The following is a 15,466-nucleotide window of genomic DNA, read 5'->3' on the forward strand; positions in this document are numbered from 1 at the left end:
GGAATTTTTAAATAAAATAATTATTTAATCTGCAATTCTAATATAATATAATATTAAAGGCTAAACAGTTATTTTATTTAAAAATTAAAATTATTTTTATTTGACAATTTTTTGTTCATGAATATATTGAAATGATTTTTTTATGCCGTTGTTGACCTTATAACCATAGATATGACTCCAATATTATTTAATTATTTATTGATTGAAATATATATATATATATATATAATTCAATTTAAAAAAATAGTATTTTACAATATAATCTTTAAAATATGATAAAATTATAATTTATTTATTTATTTTTATGAGAAATAAGTTAAATCTCAAAATTATGTTTGTGTAGAAAAATGTTATTTTTTTAAAATTCAATGCTAGTCAATAATCAAATGAAAATTGAAACAATTAGCGTAATTTTTAAAGATTAAATTATTATAAGTATTAAATTTATAGAGAATAATTTATTAAAAAAATAAAATATAATGAATTAAATTATTATAACTTTTAATTCACTAATTATTTTATTAATAACTTATTTAAGCTGTGATTTTTAAGCTGTGATTTTTATTATATGTAGGATACTAAATTTTAAATTACACAAAAATAATTAAAGGGAGAACGAAAATATTTACTTGATTAAATTTTCCCCTATAAAGTTTCTTGTTTTTTTTTTTTTGGTTCAGCGATAGTAGACGGTAAGAACTGCTTGCAAGAGCACCAACCTGACCAGATTAGCTGCTAAAATTATTGAAACCCAAACCCCAGATTTTGACCAAAAGATGATTCTTCACGGTTGTAGTAGCAATCAGAGTCACAGTTCGAGAGAATTAAGCCATGAAATTCTCCACCATCACATCTCATCTTCAAGTAAGCTTCTTTCTCTTCATTCTCCTTCTGAAGCAAGGGTTTTTCCAGGGTTTAATCACTTTCATCACCGCAACTTTGCAAGTACACAATATTACTCTTTGCCCGCTGCCTTTCCTGTCGAGCCAACCCTTCGTAGAAGAGTCGTATGCTCATTTCCCCAGAAGCATAACCTTAAAGGATATAGGGTTTCTCTAGGGTTTAAGCTTCAGTGTCATTCAAAAACTCTAACTTTACCCACGAAGAGTTCTTCGGTTAATGGTAAAAAGAAGAGGTATGGAGGTGTTTTGCCTTCAATTTTACGATCTTTCGAGTCCGAAAATGATATTGAGAAAACCCTTAATTCGTTTTGTGAGAGCTTGAGTCCAAAAGAACAGACTGTGATTCTCAAGGAACAGAGAAATTGGGGGAGAGTTGTTCGGGTTTTTGAGTTTTTTAAATCGCAGAAAGATTATGTACCAAATGCTATTCACTATAATATTGTGCTTCGAGCGCTCGGCAGAGCTCAAAAATGGGATGAATTAAGGCGTTGTTGGATTGAAATGGCAAAAATTGGTGTTTTACCTACCAATAACACGTATGGAATGCTTGTTGATGTGTATGGAAAGGCTGGTCTTGTTACTGAAGCGCTTTTGTGGATTAAGCATATGAGACTTAGAGGGCTTTTCCCTGATGAGGTTACAATGAATACAGTTGTTAGGGTTTTGAAAGATGCAGGGGAGTTTGATAGGGCACATAGGTTTTATAAAGACTGGTGTGGTGGGCGGATTGAGTTGGAGGACCTTGAATTTGATGCTATGAGTGATTTCAAAAATGGGTCTGGTTCTGTGCCAGTTAGCTTTAAGCATTTTTTGTCAACTGAACTTTTCAAGATAGGAGGGAGAATTGTGGGGTCATCAGATCCTGAAAGTCTGGTTAGGAAGCCACGTCTAACATCTACATATAATACATTGATTGATTTGTATGGTAAGGCAGGGCGTCTCAGTGATGCAGCTGATGTCTTTGCAGATATGTTGAAATCTGGGGTGGCAATGGATACCATCACATTTAATACTATGATCTTTACTTGTGGAAGTCACGGTCATTTGTCAGAAGCAGAGTCTTTGCTTAATAAGATGGAAGAAAGGGGAATAACTCCTGATACCAGAACTTATAACATCTTTCTATCTTTATATGCAAGTGTAGGCAACATTGATGCAGCCATCAAGTGTTATAGGAAGATTAGAGAGGTGGGTCTTTTCCCTGATACTATAACCTACCGAGCTATTCTTCATGAATTATCTGAGAGGAATATGGTGAAAGAAGCAGAGGCTATAATTGATGAAATGGACAAGTCTTCACAGCATATTGATGAGCATTCTTTGCCTGGTATTATGAAGATGTATATTAACAAAGGATTACTTGATAGGGCAAAGAGCCTTTTTGATAAGTGTCAGCTTGAGGGTGGATTGTCATCAAGTACTCGCGCGGCAATTCTAGATGCTTATGCGGAAAAGGGGCTTTGGACTGAAGCTGAGGCTGTGTTTCACAGGATGAGGGCATTGGCAGGACAGAGGAGGGACATTTTGGAGTATAATGTCATGATCAAAGCTTATGGAAAGGGAAAGCTTTATGAGAAAGCCTTTTCCCTGTTTAAAAGTATGAGGAATCATGGGACTTGGCCTGATGAGTGCACATATAATTCTCTCATCCAAATGTTCTCTGGTGCTGATTTGGTGGACCAAGCAAGGGACCTATTAGGTGAAATGAAAGGAGCAGGATTTAAACCACTATGTCTAACATTCTCTTCTATTATTGCATGCTATGCTCGTCTGGGACAGCTTTCTGATGCAGTTGATGTCTACCAAGAAATGGTTAGTGCAGGGGTAAAACCTAATGAAGTTGTGTATGGTGCTATAATTAATGGATATGCAGAGGCTGGAAAAGTTGAAGAAGCTCTTGAATATTTCTGCAAGATGGAAGAATGTGGGATTTCGGCAAATCAAATAGTTTTGACTTCCCTGATTAAGGTTTATAGCAAGCTGGGATCCTTTGACAGTGCAAAACAATTGTATCAGAAGATGATGTGTTTGGAGGGTGGTCCGGATATCATTGCATCAAATAGCATGATCAGTCTCTATGCAGAACTTGGGATGATATCAGAAGCTGAATTGGTTTTCAATAATTTGAGAGAAAAGGGTTCAGCAGATGGGGTTTCCTATGCAACCATGATGTATCTGTATAAGAGCATGGGCATGCTTGATGAAGCCATTGATGTTGCAGAGGAGATGAAACAGTCGGATTTGCTAAGGGACAATATGTCATATAACAAGGTAATGGCATGTTTTGCCTCTGATGGTCAGCTGCTTGAGTGCGGTAAATTGTTGCATGAGATGATTGGCCAGAAACTGTTGCCTGATGATGGAACCTTCAAAATATTATTTACTGTGTTGAAGAAAGGAGGTCTTCCAACTGAAGCTGTAATGCAGTTGGAGTCCTCCTATCAGGAGGGAAAACCTTATGCTAGACAAGCTATCATTACCTCTGTTTTTTCTGTAGTGGGTTTACATGCTTTAGCACTCGAGTCCTGTGAGATCTTCACAGAGGCAGATGTAGCTCTTGATTCCTTTGCCTATAATGTTGCAATATATGCTTATGGGTCAGCAGGGGAAATCGACAAGGCTCTAAACACGTTCATGAAAATGCAGGATGAGGGCCTTGAACCAGACCTTGTTACTTGTATCAATCTGGTTCATTGTTATGGAAAAGCTGGTATGGTCGAAGGGGTGAAGAGGATTTATAGCCAAATAAAATATGGAGAGATCAAGCCCAATGATTCTTTATTCAAGGCTGTTGTAGATGCCTACAAAGATGCCAATAGGCCTGACCTGGTTGAATTGGTTAACCAAGAGCTGAGGTTTGGTTTTGATTCTCAACAATTTTCTGACTACGATTCTGATTCACAACAATATTCTTTCGATTTTGAAGCTGAAGATGGGTCTGATGGACAATCGCCAGGCATATAGAGTCCATAAAATTTTTATGTTTTAAGGAGAGAACTCGAAGGGAAAAAATTGAGAACAAGAAGAAAGGAGAAGATGACAAGGTTCCTTTGTGTAAATTGTACAGGGACAATGCTGTGTCTCAGCATTGAAGGTTTTTTGTATGTAATGTATGACGCAATAGCTAAATTGAAATGATTTTAATAGAGTTTAGGTTTCAGTAGATCATTGTAAATATATACATGGAGATGCTCCTGTTAATTTTATATCGTATATCAGTACCTATTTTGGTCTTTGTGTCGTCTGACGAATAGCAGGCATTTTATGCCTACAAATTCCTCAAGATGATCTTTTTTAACCGCAATTCTTAGATAACAGTTGTCAGTGGGAGATTATCTTTGCAATTATTTCTATTCTGCACACAACTATAGACATCTAAGGAGGAACAGCGACTTAAATAGAATTTCTATTCATCTACTTTAGGCCCAAACCATTTTGGAATCAGGTTGAGACATTGAGAAGAGAAGAGCCACCCTCTCAACTGCATAAATCATAAATGCAGATTAAGAGAATGAGAAAATTTTCATTTAATATACACAACTTCATCCAAGAAGAAACACAGGAACTTCAGATTTAGAATAGTGAGCAAGGGGATGAAAGAAAATTCCCTCTACGGAGCATCTTACGAGATGAAAATATGATTTGAACTACAAAAATTCAAGAACAGGCAAAATGTGGGGGTTTCAGCAAAAAGGATACACTTTCAAAATGGTCCTCAGGAAATAGATGACAACCAGGTGGTTTCGATAATAAATTTTATCTTTATTTATTACAAAATAATAATTAAAATTTACTTGTATTTAATTCAAGAGACAATTTTATATTTTTAATTTTCAAATGTAGAGTGAAATTGGTGATTTTTTTTTTATTAGCTTGAAAATTTTAAAAATGACATAGGATGTTTAAAGGTTGAGATCAACAAAATATAAAAGTATACTCCTACATTAAAATATATAAAATTAAATATAAATCAATTAATGTATCACATTTTATTAATTTTACTTAAGAAAGCGAACGCAGAGTTGATAAACCAACATTTCGAAAAGTTGTAATCTTTATCTCTATTTTCTACTTTAAAGTTATGAGATAATTGGATATGCACCGCTAGATTCTATGTATTGTTAAAAGAGAAGTTAATTTTTGAATTATCTAAATTCAAATTAAAATAATATTTTCTCCCAATTTAACATTTTTTATATTAAGTTAACACGTTACATGTTTTATAATTTTATTTGTTATTTTATATTATGATAGATTAAAATTTTCACATATAATGACTTATTTATTTAAAATAAAAAGAATAATTACATAATACTATTTTTATATTTTAAAATGTATTATAGTATACATTTATTATTTTCAAAAGTAACTGATTTTATTTTTTTATTATCATTAGTCAAAGTATAAAATTTTTGAAAATTATAATATTTTATCTTATTAATAAACTAAAATCTTATAAAATTTTAAAAATAAAAATGAAAATTTAGAATTTAGTAATAAAAGAATAAATGGTTGGATCATTCATAGTTTTAAAATAATAAATATCAAAATGTATATTATATAAAATATGAAGAGTTTTTAAATTTTCATAATTTATATATGTACAGCAATCAATCCGAAACAAAATATTTTTTTTTTGAACTTCTAAATTTCAATCACAATTTATGACTATCAATCAAAGTAATTCTTAAGATTATTATTATTATCTTTTATAATAATTTATATTTATTTATAATTTTTTAACATAATATATTGATAACGATTTAAATTTATTAATACAAAAAATTAAAATATATTGTTTAGCTAAGTGGACGATTTCAAAGATCAGTTTAAAGTGAATGATAAAATTTTTTTTTATTATTTTAAATAATAGTAAAATTATTGACTCTTTAAAATCTAATAAAAAAACACATATTAGAAGAATTTCAATCTCAATTTGGACATTAAAATGATTCCCCAATAAATCCAAATGCAAAAGAAAGGTAAAACTAATTAAGGACATTTAAACAACCAAGAAATTAATAACCAATCATTTTAAAAAACATTTGAAATCTATTTCAAACGATAGATAAATTAAAATATAAATAATGGATCATTAATTTACTTGATAATAAATAAAGAAAGCTAAGAAAAAAAAGTGAAGAAAAATACCTTAACAGGAGCTTTGATGATGATGAAAGAGAGCCTATCTTTTTCTTCCATCACTTGCTTTCTAATAAAAGTAGAAGAAGAATGCTTCTCTGTTGACCCCGTGCAGCTCAAAATAAAGCATTGATTTTGATGATAACAAAACTCAAATAGAATCTATCTAACCCAATTTTAAAGTGATGTGTAGATTCTTTCTCTTATTCATAAAGAACCTTTGAAGTTACATATAAGGAGGAAGAATACTTAAAGGCATCTCAAGACAAATCCAAGATGAGAAAGAACAAGATTATGAAAGTCAAGACTCAAAGTAAAGATATGAAAGTCATAGAGTTAGAAATTGAGTCTTAAGACTTGTGTAAAAAGAATAAATAAAAGTTTAGTCAAATGGAGTTCAAAATTAAATTTTTTTTAATTATTTTATAAAATTTTCTCTCATCATGACCTTGGATATTACTATTGGAGTATATATTTTTTCTTAAGGTCTAAATCATTTTTCTTAGATTACAATTTGAAACAGGCATCTGGTAAATTAGTTTGCTAACCTGTTTGCTAAAATATTAGTTTGCTAATGTATTTGCTAAAACATTAGTTTACTAACTAGTTTACTACTGTTGCCAAAATTTTATTAGTTTGCTAAATGATCAGAGTTGCTTAAATTCACACAAAAAGACAAAATAACAGCCATTTTGCCTAGAACAGAGTGTATAATGTTCCAAAAAGATTTTAAACGGTTTAAAATGATTTAGGACCATAAATACACTTTCTTTACTTCATTTTACACTTGATGAAAGCTTACATTTGCACTCCAATCTTGATTTTTCATTTATTGCTTTCATTCAAGAGTTTTGAAGTCTTTGAGCTACCATTGGCAAATCAACTCATCTCTTCTTTATAGTTTGATTTGTATTAAGTGAGAGTGAATGTTAAAACATTAAATTACATTTAAAAGAGGTTGTACAAGCACCTATTGAAGTTTGAGAGTGGGAATGCTTGAGAGTGCACTTGTCAAGGGTTCAAGCTACCTTGGTAAAAGTTTGGTATAGAAAAAGTTGTAAAAGGCTTTTGTTCTCTTATCTTTAAAAGAGCAAATAGTGGAGAAAAAACTCAAAGAGGGTTATTTGAGAGAGTGGATGTAGACTAGTTAAGCCAAACCACTATAAAAATAATTGTGTTTGATCTCTCTAACCTTAATCTCCTTACTTTTATGTGATTTAATTCCTATGCATGATAGTGAATGATTGATTGAATAGATTGAGTTGATATACTTGAAGATATATTGAGTAGGTTGAGAAATTGGATGAAAATCTTGTGATGCATGTTATGACAAAAATTACTATAAATATTGATTGAAACTCAAACTGAAATTTAGGGACATATTATTGAAACATATATTACTTTTACAATATATATAAAAGAGCACCTAGTTGAACAAAATCACAATTTTTCAGTAAGCTATAAGCAAGGGCTGAAAAATTGTAAAGTCCAATTCACCCTCCTCTTGGACTATTTTAGGACAACATCCTCCTTCAATAATAATGAAGGAAGAAGAGTGTAAAATAGGTTAAAAGAACATTGTAGAAAATTGGCACAAAAAGAAGATGAGATTTATAAAAGAAAAAATAAATAAAAAGGATAAAATAGGTTAATTATTGTGCGTTTTAGTATAATAATAATAATAATAATAATAATAATAATAATAATGTTCCATCCCAAAATTGGTTGTCTCGCAAATTATTGTGTGAAGACTCTTTTCTTTTGGTTGGAGTCCCCAAAAGGGACAATACAAGAGAATCTATGGAAATGTGTTCCTAATCCATCAATTAATCAGTGAAGAGATAGGAGAGGTCAGCATCATCTGATAATACCAGAAGATGGGAATTCCCTAGTGATCTCCCAGTAAGGAAAATTGGGTGGTCATGGAATTCAGCTGCAATAACTCGGGTTCAATGGTGGCTGCCGCCTTCGTAGTTCCTGAGTTCAATAAACAATATTCTTCAGTCATTCTGGTCTTCTGGATGCCTCAAAGTATTTCGATAGTGACCAAGAGAAGCTCAGAGATTTAAACTTTTTCTCGAGTCTTCCAGTTGGTTCCAGTAATTTATCCATACATTGCTCTTTTCATCATTGAACAAGATCCAACTCACGTGCTCAATCATTGTCTATAGACATAATGAAATCATCTGCATTTAAATATGAATGCATGTTATTATTAGACTCAATCCAACTTCTACCAGGCATCTTCTTAACCCCCCTATTTTTCATTAATCTTCTTATCTTTACAGCATCATCCCATCGGCCTACTGCTCTGTAGATGTTAGCAAGATAAACATAACTCAAGTGGTAGTCAGGTTCCAATTCCATAGTTTTCTTTGCAATGCGCTCTGCACTAGCAGAGTCTGTGCAGGTTGCACAAGCACCGAGAAGAACTGCCCAAAGAGATGAATCATCACTACAATCTGCATTCTCTATCAAGTTTTCAGCTTCTTCTAGTAAACCAGCGCGGCCTAGAAGATCAACCATGCAATTGTAATGCTCAATTCCAGGTTTAATTCCATATTGCTTGGTCATTGACATAAAATATTTTTTTCCTTGATCAACCAAACCTGCATGACTACAAGCAAAAAGAAGTCCAATGAAAGTAATATAGTCAGGTTTAATCCCCTCCTTAATCATCTCGTCAAATATTTGAAGAGCTTCTCCCCCTCTTCCATTTTGGGCAAACCCACCAATCATGGAGTTCCAAGTTATCAAATTTCTAACAGGCATATTTGTGAAAATTCTACGTGCAAAATCAACACATCCACATTTTGCATAAAGATCAACTAAAGCTGATTCCACGATAACATCTCTCCAACCACCTCTTCTAACGTACTGGCAGTGAACCTCTTTCCCTTGCTTTATCGCTGCCAAGCCTGCACAAGCACGAAGAACAGTCCCGAAACTGTAGAGATCAACCTCTTCCACTTCCCTAAAAATCCTAATAACAGATTCAAAGTCCTTATTTTGACAATAACCCCCAAGCAATGCGGACCAAGAAACTGAATTCTTTATATTCATTCTGTCAAAAACACGTTGAGATTCATTGACCAACCCACATTTCCCATACATATCAACAAGACTACTCTCAACAACCACATTTCCACTAAATCCAGATGTAATGACCTTAGCATGCACTTCTTTACCTTGCTTTAGCCTCCCTAAATTACCACAAGCAGTCAACACCGTCCCAAAAGTGAATCCATCTGGTGCTAATCCAAGTTTCCTTTGCATCAAAAAAAAGAATCCCAAAGCTTTATCATACATATCGTTTCTTGTGAACGCAGAAATGACAGATGTCCAGCAAATAGCGTCTGGTTCAAGCAACTCATCAAACAACCTGCGTGCACCATCTAGCCCATAGTTCCGCCCATACATATCAATCAAAGCACTGGCAATAACATGATTGGAGTCAAACCCACGAATCATAACCACCCCATGAAAGCATTTACCAAGCCTCAAGTCCCCAAGATCTGAACAAGCCTTTATCACAGCAGATAATGTGAAGGCATTTGGCTGAACCCCAAAACCCAACATTTCCCAAAACAATTCAAGCGCGTTCTTGGGTTTTTCTACTCTAATATAACCCGTTATCATTGAAGTCCAAGAAATTACATCTCTAAAATAAAGGCCATCGAAAACTCTTCTCGTCTCCAAGAAATTAGGCCCCAACTTGAAATACAGTGCAAGTAAGCTATTGCCAACAAATCTATCAGTCTCAAGACCGGATTTTACTAAATGAGCGTGGATTTGGAGGCCATGATTGAAAGAGACAACTTTGGTACTAGTTTGCAAAAGAGATGCATATAAAAATGGCTTGTTAGAGAGCTTCTTAGAGTCTAGAGAGTTAAGAAGGTGAAGTGCATCAATGAGAGCACCAGACTTACAGTATTGGAGGATTTTGAATTCTTTGGTTCGAGGAATTTGGGTGGCTTTGAGATTGAAAGAGCTGCAATGGCGTTTAATTGAGAAGAAGAGCTTCATGAAAATGGGGAGGAGGAGAAGAAGTGCAACTAATTTTTGAAAATTTCGGCGGTACGAAGAAATGGTGGTTTAGTAGCCGCCTTCTTTTGTATAGTATTGGATATGTCACCGAGTATCCATCGGTTTAATTCTATTCTATTTTAAAAATTAAAAAAAAAATTAAATAAATTAAAATTTGCAACAAATAGATTTCCATTACAAAATATTGGAGATAAAAGCATCACAAATAAACAAAGGAGGGACATAACCCTACTCCTTTAGATCAGAGTATGAACTAGTCATTGATGCTAATAAATGAGCGACAGAGTTCTCTGGCATACGGGCAAAAGCAACTGAATTAGAAGTAAGTTCATTGAGAAAAACAAACGATCGTTGGTAAACCACACTTATCGTACCTTAATTTAGGCTTTATAATAGTAAAGTTTTTTATTTTTAGTTTATAACAGAAAATCACTTGATTTTTAATTTTATTAATGTGAAATCCCTTATGACTTATAATAGCCTTTTTTTATTTTTTTTTGTTGATACGACATTTATTTTATTAAAAAATTATATTTTCTAAATTTGACAATAAAAATCAATTAATTAAAAAAATATTTCATAGTTAACATCTCTCCATCTTTTCTCTCTCCTCCCCTATTCTCTTTCTCCCCATCATCTCTCTCTTTTTGGCTACACTCAGCTTCTCCTCTTCCCCGATACAAAAATCCATTACACGTTTCAAATCTCACTCAGCTCTCTCAACACTGACCACTCTCACTAACTTGTGCCAAGACCAAATAGCACCCTTATTAACCTTCACAACTGTTACCATCTTGACAAACCCAACCCCTGACCCATGCCAAAAATTTACTACCCATCTCTGCAGGTAGCTTCTCAATCACACAGCATTTGCTCAAGCGAACGAGACAGCAGCAAAAATAGATCCATAGCAAACCCATCTCCATTAGCACCCCACACCCATTGCCTCCTCTTTTCCCCTATTCGATTAGCATATACCTAACTTTTTCATCAATCTAGCTTGCTACCTCTATCACCTCTCATGTCCCTCACTAACTCATACCCATCCAACCCCTTCAACATTGACTCAACCAACAATGATACTAATATGAAATAATTAGCGAAACAACAACTCGCTAAGGCTGGGGACATGGCCTGTGCATAAGTAATTTGGAGTATTTGGGCCAGAAATTGAACTTGAGATTATTGAGAAAGGAGTGTAACAATGGTAGAGGGAGGAGTAACTTTTTCATTTATGAGATCCAATCAGAATAATATTTTGATATCGAAATCTTGAATTTGCAATTGGGGGAGAGAGGAGGAAAAATGTAAAGTGAAAGTTTGATTATGTTACAGGATGGCTTTCAGTGCTCTTGGAGGAAGAACTATATGGTGTAGTTTTGTGCTCTTGGGCTTTATGTGAACTATGCAAATTGCATTTTGTTCTCTTAGCATTTTGTCTTTCTTTACCAAGCATGGAGAGATTGAAAAAGAACTTTGAGGGATTTTCTTTATTTGTGCATAGGATCATTGAGAGTGCTAAGAGACACTTGAAGAGCCCGCTTGAGGATCTTTTTTGGAGTGGGAACAAGTTTGTGTGAGTTTATCTTTGAGATGGTTTCTATGGAAGTGAGTTTTCCGCCGGGGAGGAGGGATGAATGAGGAGAATAAGTGTGAGAGAGAAGGTAGAGAGAGAACAAGAGAGAAAGAATGTAGAGAGGGAAATTAATTATAAAATAATATTTTTAATTTATTTATAATTATTTTAATAAGTATCAAATTAAGAAAGAGAATATAATTTTTTAATAAAATAAATGTCACATAAGTAAAAATATATAAAAATTAGTTATTATAGGTTTTAGGGATTTTTATGTTATTGAAATTAAGGATTATGGAGTTTTCTGTTGTAAATTAAAAATTGAGTATTTTATTGTTACGTAATGTTAAGTTTGGGTACTGTTAATGTAATTTACCCAAACAATCATCTACAAAACTACCGAAATATGAGACACTAACAGACTTCACCCAAACTGCATTAACCACTACCAAGGAATCCAGCTCAAAAATGACATGATGAATCAACTCTCTTGACCCAGCTTAGAGCCTTCCTAAATAACATTGCCTCAGCTATTGACAGATCCGTTGGCCCATCCAAAACAATTTGACAAGCATTTATCACCTGCCCATTCTCATCGCGAAGCACCAAGCCAGCACCAATACTACCCGAAGATTGAAGAACCAGCAGGAGGTTTGGACCAAGCAATAATACCATCTGTACCTCTTGCGACGATGATAATGCTGCATAACCACAGAATGTCCTTGCATCGTTTGCCAACTAAAGAGAAACGAGTGGGCATAATTAACAATTTGAGCAACGGAAGTCGACGCCCATTAACTAACTAATTCACGAAACGGCAATTTGAATTCTCCCCATTAACAGTAACATTGCAAGTTTTTGAGAAAGCATTCATCTAGACCTCATGAGCAAGCCTGCGATAAATGAATAAATGATCTATAGATTCAACAACCATATCACATAACCGACACACCTCTTCCACATTAACTCTGCAATTTAAAAGAGCTTCCCTAGTCAATTTAATTTATCAATTTGAATTTTTCTGAAATTGTTGTATCAGATTTATTTTAAACAAAATTCAGTTCAATTTTCTAAAAGATGATAATATAAAACTAAACCAAACAAATGACTAAAAAATAATTGAATTAAATAAATTTAATTAAATTTTCGATTTCAACTAAATTTTTGTTTTCTCTCTAAACATAATATTTGTTATGAAAATTTATAATATGTGTATAATATACACACTTATCAATTCTTAATTTAGTTTAATTTTGAATAAAAAGTAATGATTTTAATCTCTATGATTGAGGATTTAAAATTAAATTATATAATCCATTAAAATTTTGATTTTGATTTATCTTAATTTTAGTTTAAAAAAAATTTAATTGTATTTTTTAAAATATAAAATTAAATTAAATTGATTCAATTTCAATAATTTTTTTTTTAATGAAGAAATTTAGGTGGTTTCCTTAAAATGTGAAAACAAAGGAGAGACATTTATTTTCTGATTTATCACATTTTGGTGGCAATTAACATACCTAACAAAATACTACATATCTAACAACTGCCACCCGAATGGACGGGGTCATTCCTTTTCTTAATCACGTGTACGGTTCAGATGCCACCCCATCATCACACTCCTCATAATGGCACCAACCAACTGTATTTCTACGCGTGGGAAGACATTACAGGGCCGTTAGAGCAAGGCTTTATTAAACAACGGTGGACAACTCTCCACCTGCAACTGCCAACCGTCCGATTCGAACTACAGGCTTTTAAATCCAACGGTCAGAAGCCAAGAAGTTGCTCGAGCTTTAACACTTCTCAAGCATATATATAAATCTTCCATGCCTAGATGCCGTGTTCCATTTTCTTTTTCTTTTCATTCTCGAAACGGTATTTACAGTACACCATGGTATTCTTCTGCTTTCTCGTTGATCAGACCCGGAAAGTGCGGAGAAGCAAGCCGGCGGCGGGGACTTGCTCACGGTGCGGCGGTGGAGCCAGCGTAGCCGACATGAAAACTTGCACAAGATTTTGTTATGTACCATTCTATTGGAAGTCCTGGAAAGCTATTATATGTACTTTCTGTGGCGCCATTCTTCGATCTTATCGATAATTATTTCAAGTCTTTTTTTTGCTTCATTTAGTTCTCTTTTGAGAAGAAGAAGAAGAAGAAGAAGAAGAAGAAATATGGTTTTTGGGGTTTGTAGTTTTTGCAGGTTTTAATGGTATGCAGCTGCCAATTAGCAGGTAAGCTGATTAGTCTTTTTCAGGAGTGATGAGGGGTATCGAGTTTTTTCATCTATTAATTCTGAAGAGATCAATTATTTTTATGGCAAAAGAGAGGTTATCTCTTATTGTGTAACTCATTAACCATAGGTAGTTGAGGAGTAGTAATGGCTGAAGCAGAGAGCTTGGTGTCTACTAATTGTTCCAAAATATCAATATTAATGGACAGATAAAATGTGATTCTCTCCTGCTTTCCCATCTTTTATATAAATAGAGAAACTACTGTAATTATGTTTGATTTGATTCCAGCTTTCTTCAGAAGCCTTAAGAATTGATAGACTGCTAATTAATTAAGTGGTATTATCTTATACTCAGTAATTAAAAAAACACTAATTAATTTTAATCGTCTCCAAAGATTAGATGATCCTTCTTGACTAATTCATCTCTGTAGCAAACTCTGAAAATTAAAAAAGGGAAAGCCACTGAGAAAGTGGTATGGCATGCAACCATATATGCAATTATATTGAACCATTCATACTCTTTATTGCATGGCCAAAGGTGCATGGTCAACTTCTGATAAGAATTATGAGATAGCCTGCTGTTATGTGACCATAATAAAATCCGAGTCAAATTCAGTTTTTATGAAAATATTGTAGAGGAAAGTAGTATTAGTTAAAGATTAAGGTACAATTAGTTCTTGTTACATGATTAGTGACTTGTGAAGGCAATTTCAACTTGAGGTGATTGTTGGGACCATCTCAGAAGAATATATGACAGAAAAGTAATATGGTACATATATCATAAGGTAATTTACAATTCTGAAAAGGGGCCATCCATAGTTAAATTCAAATACCCAATTTTCATAGACAGATAAATAAGACACAGCTGTAAAGTTTGAGACGTGAAATGGTGTATAAATGTAAAGTGTGAGCAGATGGGTGGGTGCTGGTGTGATGGGAAGGAGGACTACAGCTTCCTAATAAATCCTGTGACACTGTAGGTTACAAACTTTCCATATTTATTAACTACTGCAGCTGGGTAGCTTCTCCTCATTAATTTTCTTCAATTCAAAACCGGTATTTACTTAGGAGTTAGGTAGCAAGCAAAAATAGAATAAAATTTTTTAGTCTTTTGGGGTCTATATATATATATATATATAGGAGGTTAATTAACACTGCTAAACAATGGTGGTTGCTCTTTTGATAGAATTTAATTTGAAATTTTATTGTTGTTGTTATTATTATTATTATAAGTTAGCATCACAATTTTTTTTATGAGGATATCCTTTATATTTGTTTTATAATTTATAAAAATTTAATTTTTTGAAATTGATGATTATTTGTCTTAATAATATTTTTTTTAAAGATTAGAATATCGACTTTTGTGCACATTAATTGAATTAATCTTTGAAATTTGTTTTAATTTTAATTATTAATTAGTTTAAATAGAAATTATTTAAGGCTTGTGATTACAATTTGAAACTAATTAAGATCCCACCTCAGAGTGATTTGTCAATTGCATTTATTTTCAAAACTTATTCGTACATATATACCTATAGTAACATAGGAGACATTGACATGACAAG

General features: G+C 33.0%; 3 protein-coding genes across 3 annotated transcripts; 2 read left to right on the forward strand and 1 right to left on the reverse strand.

The window, feature by feature from the left end:
* The first annotated feature begins 588 nt into the window (after positions 1–588).
* LOC110668310 (pentatricopeptide repeat-containing protein At1g73710) lies at positions 589–4,137 on the forward strand. The gene has a single exon (XM_021829503.2). It carries the CDS (start codon positions 777–779, stop codon positions 3,864–3,866), a length of 3,090 nt encoding a protein of 1,029 aa, XP_021685195.2. The 5' UTR covers positions 589–776; the 3' UTR covers positions 3,867–4,137.
* A 3,272-nt stretch (positions 4,138–7,409) lies between these two features.
* On the reverse strand, positions 7,410–10,377 carry LOC110668196 (pentatricopeptide repeat-containing protein At1g03540). The gene has a single exon (XM_021829346.2). The coding sequence runs from the start codon at positions 10,068–10,070 to the stop codon at positions 8,199–8,201; it is 1,872 nt and encodes a 623-aa protein (XP_021685038.2). The 5' UTR covers positions 10,071–10,377; the 3' UTR covers positions 7,410–8,198.
* Positions 10,378–13,498: 3,121 nt separating this feature from the next.
* On the forward strand, positions 13,499–14,124 carry LOC110668294 (uncharacterized). Its single transcript, XM_021829484.2, has one exon. It carries the CDS (start codon positions 13,505–13,507, stop codon positions 13,766–13,768), a length of 264 nt encoding a protein of 87 aa, XP_021685176.2. The 5' UTR covers positions 13,499–13,504; the 3' UTR covers positions 13,769–14,124.
* Positions 14,125–15,466: the final 1,342 nt, after the last annotated feature.

This window comes from Hevea brasiliensis, chromosome 10, assembly GCF_030052815.1.
Source record: "Hevea brasiliensis isolate MT/VB/25A 57/8 chromosome 10, ASM3005281v1, whole genome shotgun sequence".
Classification (NCBI taxonomy): Eukaryota; Viridiplantae; Streptophyta; class Magnoliopsida; order Malpighiales; family Euphorbiaceae; genus Hevea; species Hevea brasiliensis.

Excerpts from the sequence above, each read along its gene's own strand:
- LOC110668310 (XM_021829503.2), top strand. The coding sequence starts at position 777 with ATGATTCTTCACGGTTGTAGTAGCAATCAGAGTCACAGTTCGAGAGAA.
- LOC110668196 (XM_021829346.2), bottom strand. The coding sequence starts at position 10,070 with ATGAAGCTCTTCTTCTCAATTAAACGCCATTGCAGCTCTTTCAATCTC.
- LOC110668294 (XM_021829484.2), top strand. The coding sequence starts at position 13,505 with ATGCCGTGTTCCATTTTCTTTTTCTTTTCATTCTCGAAACGGTATTTA.